The sequence below is a fragment of the Podarcis tiliguerta genome, assembly GCF_965153285.1.
Source record: "Podarcis tiliguerta genome assembly, chromosome: 1".
Classification (NCBI taxonomy): Eukaryota; Metazoa; Chordata; class Lepidosauria; order Squamata; family Lacertidae; genus Podarcis; species Podarcis tiliguerta.
In genome coordinates this window covers 112322586-112341413 of record NC_139534.1, presented here as the reverse complement: position 1 = coordinate 112341413, position 18828 = coordinate 112322586, and the positions used below count along the sequence as shown (strand labels likewise).

The following is an 18828-nucleotide window of genomic DNA, read 5'->3' as shown; positions in this document are numbered from 1 at the left end:
TTTTTCTTGTTACTATGTTGTGTATTTTAAGTTTTTATTATGCCGTAAGCCACCATGTGATCTATGAATGAGGAGCAGTACAGAAGTCTAAATAAACAAATATTACATTACTTTGCTATTTCCCAAGGCATTAAAAAGGAAATACTGTAAACTTGCAATTAGTACAGGTGGTGATCTTTTTAGGCACATCCAACTGACGCGTGACCACTGATGCGCTGGTCGTTTTGGACCTGGAAGAGGGAGGGATGGGGGCAGAATGGGCTTATGGGTGCTCCGCCAACACTCACGAGGGCCAGGAACGGAACCCCTACACAAATTGGTTGCTGCCTGTGGTATTCTAATACAGCACAAAATATGTTTTGCTGTAATTAAAAATTCTCAAGTAACTTTGTTCTTTTTCTTGTTTCTTTTATTCAGTAAAGATTACTAAATACAGCCAGTTTCCCTCTCTTCTGCTGTCTCTTGCAGGACTCTTCGTTTTATCTTCACTATGAACTGGACCTGAAAGAAAGACCACTGGGAGAAGGAAGTTTTTCCATCTGTCGAAAATGCTTACACAAAAAAACTAGCCAAGAATATGCAGTAAAAATCATTAGTAAAAGGTTATATGTTTTCTTCTTCTCGTTTCTTATAAATTTGAATAATGAAAATAGCTTTTTTGTTGTTGTTTTACCTTAAGAAATGCCTCTGCTGCCCTTCAATATAGATATTCTCAGGGCCGCTTACTCAACAACATAATTAAAAAGCATAAAATAATGGCAGTGGTTAAAGAATAATGGTTTAACAAATTAAAATGCGGGGTAAGAAAGAAGCTTTTGACTGACACTAAAAAGACAAGCAAACCATCAGACAGATGAGCCTCCCTAGGGAGAATTTTAATTGATTGATTGATTGATTGATTGATTGATTCATTCATTCATTCATTCATATACTGCCCTATACCCAGAGGTCTCAGGGAGGTTCACAGAACAAAACCAGAATATAAAACCACAAACTATATAGTCAAAATATTTCATGAGTGAGGTGCCACCATTGAGTAGGTCCCTTGCCCAGTTGCTGTCCTCCTTGCTTCCGAGGGTGTAGCCAAAGAAGGATCTCAGAAGATTACTCCGCTAAAGCACAAACAAGTTTTTAAAAAGGCAAACATACTTGATTCTTTAATCTGAAGATCTACCAAATTGCTGCCCTGTTCACAATACAACCAAATGTGCCCCTATAAGATATTTTTAGAGTTTGTATAGTACAGACTCATAATTGTTTAGATCCAAGGAAATGCTTGGATTGTTAAATTGTTACAAACTGACTTCTTAATATTTCAGGCTAGAAGCCAACACTCAAAGAGAAATAACAGCTTTAAAACTTTGCGAAGGACATCCCCATGTTGTGAAGCTGCATGAAGTTTACCATGATCAGGTATTTAAAACAGTAAATATTGTAGAATAATTTGCTTACATTTGAACTAAACATTTTGCAAACTAAGCTGACTTTGCACAGTATAGGCATGAGATCCTGGAAGCCAAATTTTGATTCCTAGGTAGGATGTGAGGTTGTTTTGATGCTAAAACCAGGCCTGAAACCATACAGGAGTGGGCAAAGATAATCTGCTTTCTCCAGGCTTACCCACACCTGGTCAGGTACCCTAACTAATCATCTTGCCCAGGAAGGGAATATTATGTAGCTAGAGTTAGTTTCAAATCACAATATTTGCTTCTTAACTTTTACCATACAATTGCATGGTGGTAGTGTTACTGTTGCAATCCAACTTGGAGAAGGCTGTGACCTGCTAGTGGGTCCTAATCCACCAGTTGAAGACCAGTGCTGTATACTATATACACATAATGTATGTCTTCCTGTATAATAAAAAATCTAAGGCTATCGTCATGGTCTGCAGTTCACATAGCTGTCTACAGATGACCACTCCATCTCCAGTGTGAGGGACAGCAGGCAGGAGAGCAAGGAAACAGTGCTGGTGGCAGGCAGCCCAGGGGAGCTGTTTAATGGAGCAGGGAGAGATGTTTCAGAGGAGCTGATCAAGCTGCTCTCTGAAGTGCCTTCTGCCTTTCTTTAAAATGGATTGGGGGTTTGGGCAAGCTGGGGAGAGGGAGATCTGTGAGGAGATAGGCAAAGGGGTGGGTGATGTTTAAAGAAAGGGGGGTTGGTGGATATGCAGGGTTGGCGAACAGAATAAGCAGGGGGTGTACTATATACATACAATAGCTTTTTGAACCTGGAGGAAATTAAAAGTAAACAGTATATATACTTGAATATTAAATACATCTAGCTGATTATTGTCCCTTGCATTTTGAAATAAATGTTCTAAAAAAGAATTTGCATGCAAATATATTGTTTATAGCTCCACACTTTTCTAGTAATGGAACTTTTGAAAGGAGGAGAATTACTTGAACGTATCCAGAAAAAGAAGCACTTCAGTGAAACTGAAGCTAGTTATATAATGCGCAGACTTGTTTCAGCGGTGAGCCACATGCACGATGTAGGAGTAGTCCATAGAGACTTAAAACCTGAGGTATGACATTTTCAGCTTCTTGTAATAGGTTTTCTAGTGATGATAGAGACAGTTCACTTTTCTCATTACGATGGAGTTTATGTGTTGCGATTTGTTCATTAAGTATGAAATGAATTATCTCTGCTCCTTGTGGTAAGTTTTACCTGCACCTTCTGCCAATGGGATTACCCATTGAGCATGTGTATTTTATTTTATACTTTTTCTATTTTAGCTGTAAGCCGCTTTGGGTCCCTATCAGGGAAAAAGGCGGGATATAATTAAATACAATTATTATTATCATTATTCTATGTTGTCTAGAAAATCTGTATTATGAGGTGACTAATGCATATACATTATAATATAAACAATACTATTTATTTTTGTTTTTATGCTCTCTTCACTTAATTGTGTGTGTTCTGTTCTTGGTGATGACTTAATTCTGCTATCAGGCATATATGTATTTTAAAGTGTTTCTCAGATGGATTTCAGTATCCATCAGCCCCAGCCAGCATGGCCGATGGTCATGGGAGTAGATAGGGAGAAGTCCCGCCCCTCCAGTAATACTAGAAATGGAATATCAGAGAATTCAGGACAAATAAGTACTTCTTCTAACAACGTGTGCTTAAACTATGGAATTCCCTCCTGTAGGATGTAGTGATAGCCACTAATTTGGATGGATTTAATAGCAGATTAGACAAAGTAATGGAGGATAGCACTTTCAATGAATACTAGCCATGACAGCTACTATGTTCCACCTCACTGTCAGAGGCAGTGTGCCTCTGAATACCAGTTGCTGGGAATCGCAAGTGGGGAGAGCATGGTTATGCTCATTGCCTGCTTGCAAGCACTCCATAGGCATCTGACTGCCCACTGGACTAGGTGTGTCTTCGGCCTGATCCAGCCAGGCTTTTCCTACGTTCTTATGATGTGAGTTGCAGTCTAATATTTGCAGGGCTACAGGTTCCCCATCCCTAAGAGAAGGCATAACTGTAGTTATCTCAAGTATATAAAAATAAAGAATGTATTTAGGTTTATATTGACAGCATATCTTGCAAATCTCTAATTTAATTTTCTCTCTCTTAGAATTTATTATTTACAGATGAAAATGATAGTTCAGAAATAAAAATAATTGATTTTGGATTTGCCCGCTTAAAGCCACCTGACAATCAGCCTCTTAAAACGCCGTGTTTTACCCTTCATTATGCTGCACCAGAGCTCTTAAATCATAATGGTTATGATGAATCATGTGATCTTTGGAGTTTGGGAGTCATTTTGGTAAGCTAATTGCTCATTTTATTCTGCATTTTTAAATAACTGACGAGCATTTGGTCAGATTGCTAGTGGAAAAGGGTTGCTTATAATGGCCCCAGATTAAAGTATGAGTGCTGACCATTAGTCAGTGGAATGTATATTTACTGGTCCTGTGCAGATATAATATCTTAATCATAGTTAAGAGGGGAGGGATTGAATTCAGCCTTAGCTTTTTGCAAATCAAAGGCTTTTGATCCATTCCCACTGACAGAAGTAGGGAGTTACAACACTGGCAAAAGTGGGAGAGGAGGCAATTTTCCTTTGAGTGGAGTGAAAATGTTCTCAGGTGGGATATGAAGTCCCTCTAATGCTTGAAGGCAAGATTGGTAATTTAGAGGACTTTGCTCACATCCAGCTACCTACCGCCAGTTTTACTCCTGCTTTCATGCAAGAGGTTGTGTCCCAAACTTATCTTTCTGCTTTGTTCAGGCATTTCTGCCCTTTTTGTGAGTTTTCAGTTGTGTCTGTGTGGTGTTTATTGTCTCTTTAGCTCCCAGACAGTCCTACAGCAGTTTTAGAGAAGACTTTGGCCAGAGTCAAGAGACAACCGCTTAAAATTAAAGGTAGCCCATAAGCACTGCATTCTTTCAGCCTGTTAATGACATCAGTTCCTCAACTGGCATCACTGTCAGGTAGTCAGGGAGCTGTGCCTTTAACTGAGGAACAATTTCCCTCTCTGTCATTCCTTCCATTGTGCCCCTGATAATGATAACTGACAAGACTACTTTGCCTGTCAGCAAAAAAAGCAGTAAGAAGGCAGTGAATAAAAAAGGTGGGCCACCAGAGGGAGTTTGGCCATGTGCATCCAGACATGACCTGAACCTATGTTCTTCTGCGTTCCCTGTGGTTTGTTTCATATTTGTCTATGTGTGGGATTTCACAGCTTAGATGGTTGTATAGTGGTAGGAGCTGGCTGGATGTGAGCAAGGCCCTTTAAATTACAGTAGTTGTACTTCTGCCTTCCAAGTACTAAGGCGAGCTCTCATCTGAGAGCATCTGAGGGAATAATACTTTTCATATAAGACCAGTGGTCCATTTCTACTGATTACGCTGCCCCCTTGCAGTCACCACATACCTTCCCAGAGGGTCCAGAATTGGCCAAGTGAGTCATTAAGCGGGTGCAAGGGGTTGCAGGGAGAGGAGGTAGTGGCAAAAATCCCTTCCACTGGTGGGAATGCCCTCTCAGTGGAACTCCATGCAAGTGATGCTCCTGCTGACAGGAGGAAAGCTTGGATCCGAGTTAAGGAGTGGACCATAGAACCACACACTTTTCCATAGCAGCTTTGCTTAAGCACGATTTGATAATCAGGTTCAAATCATAGGTAATCAAGAAATCTCATTAGTCTTAAGCACAGTTAATACCTGTTGTGACATATCCCTTAACTATGCCTAGTGCAGGGTGTGCAATGCAGGAGGGGAACGTGTGATACCTCATCTGGCTACTGAGCTCTTAATAATGACTAAGAGAGAAAGTACGTTTTTCTGCATAGCCCACTGTTATAGAAACAACAACAAAAGGATAGTATATTTGATGCTGGAGATTTTATCACTTGGTTTCAGGAAAGTTTACTGAACCTCAACTGTTCTGTAACTTCTGAAAATATTATCTTAAATTGTGTGGACATGTAAAAATTGTCCTGTTTCCCCCCTAATATAATGTAAATTGCTTAGCTAACTGTAGATTGGTTATGGCACGTTTAATTTGTGTGTTTGTGTATACATTTCTCTCTCACTCACACACAGACATACACACACCCCTATATGTAGTAGTGATTCAGAATTTTTCATTTTTGAAAAGTATACAATGCTCTCAGGACAAGTACCCTTCCAGTCTCAAGATAAAAATGTAACATGCACAAGTGCATTGGAAATTATGAAGAAAATTAAGAGAGGAGAGTTCTCTTTTGAAGGAGATGCTTGGAAGAATGTCTCTCAGGAAGCCAAAGATTTGATACAAGGTATATATATTGACCCATAATTTATTTACTCTGTTTCTAGTAATTCCTGTAACTGTTCTATAATATAGAATAATTCTATCATATAATATAATAGTATAATTCTTGAAATTAATTAAAATGAAGATTTCTAAGGAAGATAGTACAATACGTACAATTGCCTGTGATTTGATTGACTCATTTGGCCCTAATCTAATGTGTCTGCACCAATCTTTTGCTGACAAGCTTCAGTTAATCTCTTATATCCCAACATTTTAAGTGTGAAAGTTGAAACAAAATATTTGGATAGTTTGATTAGGGGGAACTTTTGAAGACAAAATAGTTAGAAAACAGAGTATAAGGATTTAAATTAATATGAATCATTGATTTAGATAAGCAGTAAAAAAAAGTCGTCTTCCCCATATTGCTCATTTCTGCTTCTTTGACCCAGCCCCACCTTCAGAAAGCCAAGTAGCAAGTAAAATTGAAATGTTTATGATTAATAGGTAGATCGGCCAGGTGAAAAAGAGGACAATTGTGTAGTTTAATAGTTCTGTAGAGCACTGGTCCTCAGCTGGTGGGTCAGGATCCAATAGTGCAGCGGTTCTCAACCTGTGGGTCCCCAGATGTTGTTTGACTACAATTCCCATTATCCCTGAGCTCTGGCCTTCCTAGCTAGGGGTGATGGGAGTTGTAGTTCAACAACATCTAGGAACCCACAGGTTGAGAAAGGCTGCAATAGTGGTTTGCAGCCTGATCCACTGTGAGTTGTAACAGGAGCATTACCACCATGCAAATGTATGGTAAAATAATAATAAATGGGTACCCAAATGGGTTATAAGTGGGTCCCATATCTGAAAAAGTTAAGGATACATGCTGTGGGTGAAGGAATTTCAGCAGATGTAGCTGACTGATTGAATCAAGGTTTGATAGTTACTGGGAAGACTAGAGCAGTTTGTTTTCATCAGGTGAAAATAAAATGCCTAGAGTTAGTAGCTAGAGTATAAACATTCATATCTGAGAAATGATCAAATTTGTTATTTGTTACATAGGTTTCTTGAACTCATTGTTTCTGGGAGGGGGATTGATTTAGGTTAGATATTGACTCGAGCTAACATGCTTATATCCTTTTTTAATATTAACAAGTTATATGTAAGGGAAACATGGTATTTGCAGGGTTTTTTAAACTAAAAATCTGATACGTTTTAATCATTTACTTTTATACACCCTGTTAAATAAACTTTGGAGTTCATACACTTCAGGATAGCTGCTGTCGTGATAATTTAATCTTATTTCCTAGATGTTATGAAATGATTCCATGCAACTTCTACAAATACTCAATAAATACTGTTATAAACTATTTATTTAATAATGATGCTCAGAGTATATTCAAGATTGATTTGTATGATTCTAAAATCTAAATTTAAAGTTATAAGCTGGATTGTTGAAGCAGTTCATTTTTGTTTATGGGTTTGGTATTCCTTATTTAATATTCAATTATAAACTGTGGTTCATTGATTTAAGAATGTCTAATAAATTCCTATTAGGACTTCTTACAGTGGATCCAAATAAGAGAATTAAAATGACCAGTTTGAGATACAATGAATGGCTTCAAGATGGTAGCCAACTGTCATCCAACCCGTTAATGACTCCAGACAATTTAGGATCTTCAGGAGCTGCTGGACACTCTTATGTCAAAGCAACCTTTAATGTAAGCTCATATAGTCTTACTTTCTAAACATTAAGCCATGTGCTTCTTTTGCCAGCCTATCATTTAAAGTGGGATGCACTTTAGTTCCATATACATTCAGAAATGTCTACAGCTTTATCTCAAACTGAGGATTCTTCACCTTGACCCCTGCTTTCTCTGTTAGTCCCAGTGGGGTTCTTGAACATGTGGATCATGATGTAAAATTGGGAGAATAGTGTGGGGGGAGGGGTAAATTGGAATAGTTAACACTCAAACTACTGTTGAAAAAACCTTTGAGACATCAGGTCCTGTTTCTGGTTCTGGCAGTAGTTGTCTGCCCCGAAGGTAATGATCTCCGCTTACAAAATCCTTCCTGCTCACTTGCTCTTCTGGCTAAAGCCAGGGCTGCATTTATATATCAAACTAAATGTAAATAAAAATTAAATAAATTTTGTTGTTTATACCCCGCCCATCTGGCTGTGTTTCCCCAGCCACTCTAGGTAGCTTTTAGCAAAAATATAAAAAAATAATAAAATGTCAGACATAAAAACTTCGCTGAACAAGGCTGCCTTAAGATGTTTTCTAAAAGTTGTGTAATTCTTTATCTCCCTGACATTTGATGGGAGAGTGTTCCGTAGGGAGGGCGCCACTGCTGAGAAGACCCTCTGCCTGGTTCCCTGTAACTTTACTTCTTACAGTGAGGGAATCACCAGAAGACTCTCAGAAGAGGACCTCAGTGTCCATTCTGAATGATGGAGGTGGAGACACTCCTTCAGCTATACTGGGCCAAGGCCATTTAGGGCTTTAAAAGTCAGTACCAACACTTTGAATTGTGCTTGGAAACATACTGGTAGCCTGTGAAGATCCTTTAGGACTGGTGTTATATGGTCTCGGCAGCCACTCTCAGTCACCAGTCTAGCTGCCACATTTTGGATTAGTTGTAGTTTCCAAGTCACCTTCAAAGGCATGTACTACTCTGGTGAGACAGTCTGCAGGCAGGTAGGGTCTCAGTCAGCATCCGAGATGGAGCTGGTAGGCAGCTGCCTTGAGATGCTAAGAGAATAGAATATACAAGTATTATAAAGATTATAATAATAATACAAACATTATGACACCCATCTTTTGAGATTCAGAATCTGCATTAACGAAGGATAAAGGTACGCTGAAAAGAGCACCTTCTATAGTTCTTTTCCTCAAAAGTACTTCTTAAACTAATTTTTAAAACCTAAACCAAATTCTCTTCCATTCCTTACTATTATTTGAGAAAGATGATACCCTTCCCTCAAACCCTGTGCAACTCCCACAAAGCGAATAAGTTGTCAACTCTTATGCCCCAGCAGCCATTTCTGTCACCAAATCTACAATTGACTCCAGGCCTGGACTAAGCCCCTCAAATGGGTGTCAGAAGGCCTTGTGAGAGCCAGTGTGGTGTAGTGGTTAAGAGGGGTAGTCATGTAATCTGGGTAACCGGGTTCGCGTCTCCGCTCCTCCACATGCAGCTGCTGGGTGACCTTGGGCCAGTCACAGTCTCTCAGCCCCACTCACCTCACAAAGTGTTTGTTGTGGGGGAGGAAGGGAAAGGAGAATGTTAGCCGCTTGAGACTCCTTAAAGGGAGTGAAAGGCGGGATATCAAATCCAAACTCTTCTTCTTCTTCTTCTTCTTAGTGTCACCACATTGTGTTTGATAGCTGCTGAGGTTCCAGCATCACTGATGCTTACTCTGCCCCAACCTTTAAAGCTGCATTTGCACTGGGTCTAGGTCTGACACGTAAAGGTGTGAGTCCATCAGAATGTAGTTTGCCTAGAACCTCTTGGCACAGCCCCTGACACTAATAAGTATTTCCGGAAGAAATGGTGGAATGAATTAGGCTTGTTGCTTGTAGTATGGAAGCCTACCTCTCTTTCTGCTTTTAGGATACCTACCATTTGGGAAACTGCCAGGAACAATAGGTAAATTTACATTAGAAGCTAGGATTGTAGCCTACAACAATATTAAATGGTATATTAATTGTTGGATATTTAATCAAGTCTTTTTGCTAAAAATATTTTGAAGTCCGTAATGCAATTCTTTAGGGGAAATATTCTTAATACTTTCATATTTAAGCAACTATAAAAACTGTTTTCAGTTTGAATATACACAAATGCATTTATCTTTTAAAATAGGCCTTTAACAAATATAAGAGGGAAGGATTTTGCCTGCAGAATGTTGACAAGGCACCTCTTGCAAAAAGAAGGAAGATGAAAAAAACAAGTACAAGTACCGAGACTCGAAGCAGTTCCAGTGAAAGTTCTCATTCTTCTTCTTCTCATTCGCATGGTAAAACTACTCCTACAAAGACCCTGCAGCCAGCAATTCCTGCAGACAGCAATAATCCAGAGAGCATCTTCCAATTCTCTGAATGAAAAACAGAGATTTGCTCTGATGAAGAATTTGCTGGCATATGCATTCCTTTAAAAAGAGTGTTTATATGTGTATGGAAAATCCAACTGATACCCTTTTACTGATGGAAGGACTTCTGATCCAGTGGAGGTGTCCACTAAAATAGGGGAGGCATTCATTAACTCTATTCTGGAGTGTCCCCCAACTCTCTGGTGCAGATTCTTGGGGTGGGCACTGGAGACTGAGATGGGGAACTCAGTAAGAATTGAATCTCATCTCTTCTGTTAGCAAATGCCTCTGTGGGATCAAAAATCCTTCCGTAAGCACAAGATCACTTGTTGGATTCTGCCCATAACTTAAAGGCACACATTTTATTTTCTAATCTTTTGTTTCAGTCCTAGTCTGAAATAGGACATTTTAAAATACTGCTGTGGTTATAACCAGCATTGAAGTTTTTGAAGCTATTAATGAACAAAACTTGGGGTGGAGTTCAACATCATACTAATAAAACATTTTCCACCAGCACAATAATTTTTGCTTGCCAGACAGAACCATTTCCCCTCTCTCCTCCCCCCCCCCCATGTGCTGTTCTGGGGGTTCTCCCAACTCTCCACATTTGTGGGAGGAGCGGGCAGGGCACATGGGGGGAGGAGAAGGGGGGAAGCCCAATTGTGCTACTGGGAGTCCCAGAACTGGCTTCCACAAGCACACTGGGTTAGTTGAATCCAGCCCTTGTAGTCCTTTGAGGTAACTGGACATGCAAAATGGGCTTTCTCATTGCTAGTTAAGGAAATATAGTTTCATAAGCTCTCAGAACTCCATTTACTAGCAGTGACTGTCCGGGATTCATGCAGACATCTTAATTAAGGCTGGTTTTCTTTGGAAATTTCTGTATATTAGAAAGATGACAGTATGATTTTAAGAGTCTTGAAACATAATGGCCAGGATCAAAAATAGTGGCTTCCCCATATGCAGCAGCTTTTGTCCTTATGCAGGTTTCCTGCATAAGGAAAATCAAGTCACATCCAAAGATAATTTTCAGCATGTGAAATGGATGCACAAATCCTTGCACAATACACAGGCAACATTTTTGCTGTTCAGGGCTTGGCAACTAGTATGCAGAACTTTGTGATTACTTCTTCTGTAGATTTTGGCCATTTCCTATTTTCTATTTTGAACGACTTTTGGGGTTTTTTAATAGCTTCTAATACAGTACTTATAAAAGGAACTTACTGTTTTCTTAGCATTCAGTGCTAAAAACATGTCAAGATTTTCTGAACAAATAGGTTTATCTTATATATTTATGCCTCGTTGCTAAATATAAAAATGACTTTCTCTTAATTGCAAATTCTATATTCCTGCTATCATGTGTGGGTCCAAAAATTAAGCATGCTGTGATATATCTGACAGTGTGCTATCTGGTTGTAGCATAATATTAGAGGTTTTAATGATACGTAATGCTTACGCATGATTTGGTACACCTATAATTGCATTTGGTGAGTAGCTGAACAAAGTGAAAAATGCCTTTTGGAGATGCTCTAGTAACTTCAGTGAGAATTATGAACTTATTACATCATTCTGCTTTGCAATATTAAGCTTTTGTTTTCTTGCCATGATTTCCATACCTATATGCAATACTCTTCAGATTTTGCCTCCTCTCATGTTGGGGCATGTTTTGACTTTAAACCATATATGCACTGGGAAAACTAAAGGGATATTCTATCAAACACTGTGCTTCACATTTGTACACTGTGTTTGTAATACGGTAAGATTTCCTACCGTAGCTGTAATATATTTGGAATCATAAATGTGACTTACTGATGCATTTAAAATGGTAACATTTTTAATTGTGAAGCATAATTTCTCAACATATGCAGAGCACTTCTACAGCACCTGTGCTCCAGTCTTGCAAAAAGTTATTGAGTAGTCCCATTGTGAATTCTTTGGGGCAGTTTATTTGCATGATCAGAGAACATCTGGTCGTTTGTAAAAACACCTTGCTGCATTGTAAAATAAACTAGATCCAAATCCTATGCAAAAATTATATATATATATATATATATATATATATATATATGGCTTGTTTACAAAGTTGCATCTATTATCAGTGTTTTGAGAAACCTAATGCAGGCTTACCTATGGAAATTGGTGGAAAACTGTCTTGAAAAGAGTATATTTTTCTGTGTTGCTGTAGTGTAATTGGTAGCACTTGCATCAGGAATGAGATAAATGGTCTAAGAGGTATTTTTTGTGTGGCTTTCTAGATTCTTGTCAGCATTCTTGCAATCAAGTTGTCATTTACGGAAAAGTTAAGATTCTAGCTCTTGTTGTAAAAGTAGCCTTGCAGATCTAGTGATAGAAACTAGAAGGCTTGTAATTTAGCAACAGATGAGCAGTGTGATCTTTTGCATGTTTGTTAATGCATGCTTACTTAAAAGCACAAGCTGCTGAGTTCAATGAAGCTTAACTGACTAGCAAAGATCATATAATTGCAACCATAATTATTTTGTCCCTTGAGGTGGCTTAAGTGACTTAATCATTTGACATCCTAATCTGAGTTTGTTCACATTTGGAGTTGTTAATTCCAAGATCCATACAGCACAGAATTAACACAGCTTGTTCACCAGATGTGCCTTGGCTTCCACACTGTGTTTAGGAACTTAAATTATGCCTGCAGTCTATATATTCAAACATGGACGGGACAGAAGCTTGTACTGCTTTTCTTTCTTTTTTCATTTTTTAAGGCAGATAAGCTGGAAGACTTACAAGCTTCCAGTATGGCCCTGGTGCTAAAGAAGTGGCACATCTTTGAGTCTGATAAGTTCTCACAGTTTATTTATATGAATTACTTAGGCTGTAGTCTTTTGCATACTTATTTGGAAGTAAGCCCCATTGAATTCATTGGGGCCTAATTCTGAGTAAATATGCATAGGATTGTGCTCTTAATTGAATCCTTTGAGATAAATTGCCACAGAGTTTCTAAGCTGATGGAAAATATGAAAACTATTGTTTACATTATCCGGATCTTTATATTTTAAAGTTTTATGTGATGATAGCACAAATAACTTAAAGTAGTACGGTAGTTTAAGTTAAGCTGTTCAGTACTATGCCAGCATTTAGTTTGGATTCACTTGCTGAATCTTTCTTTGAGAATATGACCTTCCCTCCCCACACCCCCCATTGTATTGACCTATACAATGGAACATTTTCTCTGTAATAAATCAAGGCGTCATGATTATGCAAAAAGCACCAATTAATAGATGAAAGCTGTTTTAGTGTTCAGTAAATTAAACAGAAATGTTTTGCTATACTTCTTTTGATTTTCCATTTCACTTTTAAGATTGATTAAAATGCGTACTTTTAAAATAAAATCCTAGTGGCTCAGCAGATTAAATTGCAATGCAATGAGTCCTAGTTTAAATTTATATATAGTTTAAAATAATTATTTGAAAAAAATCTAGTCCCTTTTGGAGAAATCCAAATAAATGGTGTTTTATATTAGAATAGTTTCATTGATATTTGGTAGGACTTCATAAAATGTGCAGAGTAAAATAATGATTTAATTTCTCAGGAAAAAGGGGAGTTTGTATTTCCATTGTTCTCTTGCACAGGCAGCTATCAAGAAAGATCGTGAACATTTTTGTACTCTTGGGAGCGGATTTTATCTGATAAAAGCATAAGTGGGTGCAGAGCACAACTTTCATTATGTTTTTGTTCAAACAGATATGTTTTCAAAATTTTGAATGTGTACACTATATAATTTTATTGGTTACATTTTGAAATAGGTATAATATGCTAAGTAGAGAAAGTAGTATAAGAATAGTGATTAGAGATTAAGTGGTACAGATGCAGTTGTGTTGCCATAAATGCTTTTATGGTATTGTTACTTGCATCGGACAATTAATTAGTTTAAGAAAATGTTATTACTTTAAGTTGATAGGAAAAAAATACTAAAAGCGTGAAGCAAATAATTTATTATGGCTTGATCCTGTTTAGTGTTCAGTCTTTCAGGCAAATGGATATTGTTTCCTGTCCGCAGTGCAACAGAACTGGGGGCAGGGCTGTGCATGACTCCCTTCTCTGACTACAGTAATTTGTTAATTGATTCTCCAGGACACCAGTAAGGTTGGTGCAATATTATTTTAGTAAACTCCTCCAGTGAAGCTAGAAAACTTTGTTTTTCTTTGTTTTCATTTCAAGAAAAAATGTTATAATATATTTACAGAGAAAATATTTGTATCAGGTATACATAAAAAACAATCCATATACACTATTACATGGAGGGAGCAGGGAAGATGTGATTTTGAGGAACCAGGCAGGGCGGGGGCGTTGCAAGGAAAAGGGGAAATAAATGAAATTTTCCATCTGCCTTTGGGATAATTCTGTTCTGGGCAAATCTGGATCCTACCTGATAAACCAAACAAGGATAAAATGTAAACCCCAAATTTTATATAATTAATCAGGGTTTCTTTTCTACTAGAGTAAGCAATGTAAACACACAGATACTGGTATGGCTAAATATATAATTTTCTGTTGTGTTTATCTTAAGGCTTATATTGCTACAAAAGAGAAGATAATGTTGATTTGTGGCATGAAACAGAATTGTTATGATAGTTATCTGTGTGCAAAGCTTGTTCCCCTTAATTGGTTTTGTGTCCTTCACTAGTTAATGTTTTTATGCTAAAATCCTTTACATGGTTAACTGGGAGTAAGCTCCCTTGAACTCTGTGGGATTCATTGCTGAGTAAATATACATAGGATTGTGTTATCCATAATCCTGCATAGTCAATTGAATGTTTAATTCAGTTGAACTTAAATCAAAACAATAGGCTTTATTTACTTCAATCTCCTTTTTTATTGACTTAGTCCATCCAGCCCAGTACAGTCTGAATGGCAGTAGTAGATCTCCAGGATCTAAGGCAAGGCTCTTTTCCAGTCCTGCTACTAGAGATTATTTAAACTGAGTTGGAAACACCCCCTTTCTAGTCAATTGTGGCACTAATATAGAAGAGTTTGCCACAAAAGGTTGATGTGTTAGGTGACATAATACAATTCCAACACCCTTATTTGTAATCCAGTTAGCTCCATTTTAAGCATGTTTGTTCAACTTGCTGAGAATTTTCTGTCCTTTTCTATTGTCAAAATATAATAAATGTAAGCATAGATGTTTGCTAGATGAAGATATGCACTAATTAGTCCCTAACATTTCTAAATAAAGTTCTTAATTATGACAAATATTTAGAAACAGCATAGCCAGATCTTATATGCTGTTTTAGGCTTATGCAAAAGGCATGAACTGAAAGATGTATAGATGGATAAAAAGAACGTTAAATGTTCATTGGGATATTTCTAGAAGTTTAGGAATAATTAGTGCTTTAAAAGTGCTTTTGTTTTTAAAGCCAAGAAATCTTTTTGATTGATTGGTCTCTCCAGTTTTATATTTTATATTTATATAAATTCTTCTTACAACTGCCACTCCTCTTCAGACTAGCCCAATAGCACATTCCGTGTCATCTGCCCTGCATCCCTCTATGGGTGACACTGCATGTTTGGCCAAACCTTCTCCATGGGATTGGGAGACTCTTCGGAACAGTGAGGGTGGTGGCGTAAACAGGGTGGAGCACTTAGAAATCTCTTGAGGAAGCCTCAGCCATTTTAAAGTGGTAGAATGAATGGGAAGGATGAAAAAGCCATGTCTCGAGAGAGCTGCAACAGCTTGCAGCATATTTATTTTTGTGGTGGAAGAAAGTTTGCTTTGCACAATGGAACGGGATATATCCAGCACATTAAAAAAATTTAAAATCAGTACAAGTTCTCCCAGAATAATTGGGAGATTGATTTTTCACATTTTCAGTGATGTTATAAGCACACCTTTAGATGCTTATGATGCTTGTACAATCCCCTTCCTCAAAACACTTGCAGTGGCAATGGAAATGCTAACTGCTGGGGGGGGGGGAGTGATATCCCCTAACCAACGACCAGCATAAGAGATAAGTATGTTCCTGAGATACTATCACAAACATCATTTTGACTGTAATTAATTTGGATGGCTTTAAGAGCAGGTTAGACAAATCCATGGAATACAATGCTGTATCAGTGGCTACTAGCCATGTTGCCTCCACTGTCAGAGGCAATATGAATGCCAGTTGCTGGGAACTGAAGGTGGGCAGAGTGTTGTTGTGCTTGTGTCCAGCTTGCAGGCTTCCCAGAGGCATTTGGTTGGCCACTAGGAACAGGACTTTGGACTAGATGGGCCATTGGCCTGATCCGAAAGGCACGTCTTTGGACCATTGGCTTGTCTTATGCTCCTAGCAACTCCAGAGTTTTGCATTGGTACGTTCTTCAGAGTATGTTCTACAGTTCACCTACTTGGCTTGTGTAGCAGATCAGGGTAAATAGTGTTCCATAATGGTTTTATAGAGTTTAAAGATTTTATAGATTTGGTAAATCAGAAAAATAAGAATTGAAAGGAAAACTAATACTATAAGAGAGAGAGTTTGTCTCTTAAATTATGACATTTCATTTTTAAAGGTTACACCCAAGAATAATGACACTTCTAAATAACTTATTTTTACATTTGTAACATGAGGCACAATTTTGGTGTGTACTCTTGAATATAATTCCCCCCCTCTTTATTCTAAAATGAATGAGTTTCTTAACAATTTTATTTCCTTTCCTTTGCGTTGTTACTCCTTTATTTCTGAAAGCACTTGGATATAACTCCCTAAAATTACCACAACATTAGTCAGAGTTCTCCAAATATCCTTTATTAACAAATGCTTTTTGTGTTGTTCTAGGAGATAGTGTATTATTTATTGTATCTGTATTTAAGTATAATGTACAGTTGAAACCCACAACACATTTCCAAGTGTATTGTGGTAAATGTAATGAAGCAGTGTAGGATAAATAGTGGGGTTTTTCTGTAAATGAACGATCTTCTTATCTCCTATTAAAACATATGTAGAGTCAAAGTACACGTGTAACATGGAAATCAGTGTGGGTCCTTCCCACACCCTGATCCAGTGACAGGATTGTAGTCCTTATGTAGCAGATTAGCTTGATAAGAGGCACCTGAATTAATCCTTGACTGTAAAGGTCTGAAGCCAAGGTGAAGCAACTAAAAAAAACATGGACACCTCTAGCACCAATAAGCTGGAGGAAATGGGAACCTGGACTGAGTTGGTAGACCCATGATTCACCTGCTTGGCAGATGATTAGCATGCATAGACTATGCCTGCCTTAAATTTAGGAAGAAATCAATATACGGTATCCTAATTCGATAAAATGCTGTGGAAACATGGAAAAGGGATTGTCAGGCTGCTTCCTCCCCATAACCAGCTCTGCCCATTTTGAGTACAAAAGCAGCTTTGACATGAAGACCTATTTGATCATCATGGTTGGATAGTTTCTAGGATCAGGGTATAAGAATAATTTTCCCCTTTGCTGTTGGCCTTTCAAAATGATCAGATGTGCTCATGTAACTTTATGAATGCTCTGTCGCATCAGGAAAGGGGCGTATGGGAGTTCTGGTAATTCAGCAAGTGCATTCCACTAGTCTTCTATGTCAGTCTGAGTAGGGCATCTGACTGCTTTAAACCACTGCTGTTTTTAGCTTTTGTAATTGGATTGCTTTATTTGTATCTTGGACATTTGTTTTACAGTCTTAACTATATTTTGTAAGCTGCCTTGGGAAGGCTTTGCCCTGAAAAGCAGTATATAAGTACTATTATAGAAGTCTGCAATCCTAATCTAAATTACCTATTAGAAAGCCCCATTGAGTTCAGTAGGATTTACTTCTGAGTAGGCATGGCTAGGGTTGCACTGTAAGTGTGTTTAATGGTGTGTGTTAAACTTGAGACTAATTTCTCATATGCTGAGGCTACTGTGGGTACAACTGATGGATGTGACTATATATTGGAAAACACATCAGGAAAAGGGAAGAAAATAGAACAAGGTGCATCTGAAGTACTGAGTAAGCTGGAAGCTGTTGACAGAGGATTGCATTGTGAAGCACAAGCTTTTGCTTTGCTTAAGGAGATAACTATTTTTAAACATTTAACTGTAGATCAAATAAGCAAGATCTTTGTGGTTTTCACAAAGAACCTGCTTGTTTTGTAAACTTTAACACTCTACTCATATTTTAAATGTATATTTCCTTCGTACGTTATCTCTTTCTATTTGTGAAGTTGTTAATATATAACATTTTGGGAACTATGATAGAAACATATCTATCCATAGAATATCTTTTTTTAAATATGCAAACTTTGTACCATGATAGAATTTTAATTTTAATTATTAATTTACAGGTTCTTATTAGATATATAATAGGTTTTTTCTTTTTTTTCATGCAAATATAATATATACAATAAAGGCTTTTATTCAGACATCTTCCCAAAGTGTAATATTTATATGGTTTATATGCAAACAATTAACAGTAGTTTTAAAATGTTGGGATTGTTTCATTCTAGCTGGGCTAGAACTTGCTAACTTATTGTGTACAGTGGAACATAGGCTCCTTTAGAATTATTTTGATGAAAGAAAAATTTATGTGTTTTTCCTCCTCCAGCATCCCAATCCCTAGGGTTACATATATATCACGCATTAAGCTGTGTTAATCTTTCTTGGATTCTTTATTACTGTTACAGTCCATACTGCCATTCAACAGTTTCTAAATACTGTACACAAATTAAGGGATTTTATATTATTTACTTTTAATTGTCAGTGTTGACAAGTATTTGTGTAAATGTTAACAAAGATGCATGCTTTTTACATGTCTTTAATTTGGTCTCCCTTTATTTGGCAAGTCTTGAATGAGTTGTATCAACTTCAAAAAGCAACAAAGTTGAAACTTGCATTTGTCAAAAAAAAAGTCTTGAAGTTTGCTGAAATGTTTTATGTGTGGATTTAAATTTTAAAAGCATTAAGGGCTTATTACAATTTCATAACTGTGCATATGTTCAAATATATTTGTTCTACCCTCAAAAAATAAACTTGTCTGTGTACAAAGTA

At 37.5% G+C, this 18828-nt stretch overlaps 1 protein-coding gene and 1 long non-coding RNA gene across 3 annotated transcripts in view; one reads left to right on the top strand and one right to left on the bottom strand.

The window, feature by feature from the left end:
- LOC310677938 overlaps window positions 1-9799 on the bottom strand; it is a 25311-nt gene extending 15512 nt beyond the window's left edge. The window contains exon 1 of the long non-coding RNA XR_014511526.1: window positions 9701-9799. This is a non-coding gene — a long non-coding RNA (uncharacterized lncRNA). The remainder of the gene's footprint in view (window positions 1-9700) is intronic.
- RPS6KA5 (ribosomal protein S6 kinase A5) overlaps window positions 1-18828 on the top strand; it is a 38801-nt gene extending 19973 nt beyond the window's left edge. Inside the window, exons 13-19 of one of the 2 annotated variants that reach the window (XR_014510032.1) lie at window positions 469-602; window positions 1320-1413; window positions 2354-2524; window positions 3587-3778; window positions 5613-5772; window positions 7296-7459; window positions 9603-9669. Coding sequence is in view for 1 of the 2 variants with exons in the window: in XM_083435609.1 (XP_083291735.1) it covers window positions 469-602; window positions 1320-1413; window positions 2354-2524; window positions 3587-3778; window positions 5613-5772; window positions 7296-7459; window positions 9603-9842 (1155 nt within the window). In the remaining variant the exon portion in view is untranslated. Of the gene's footprint in view, window positions 1-468; window positions 603-1319; window positions 1414-2353; window positions 2525-3586; window positions 3779-5612; window positions 5773-7295; window positions 7460-9602 lie in introns of both variants that reach the window. The other variant, XM_083435609.1, reaches the window with a different exon arrangement.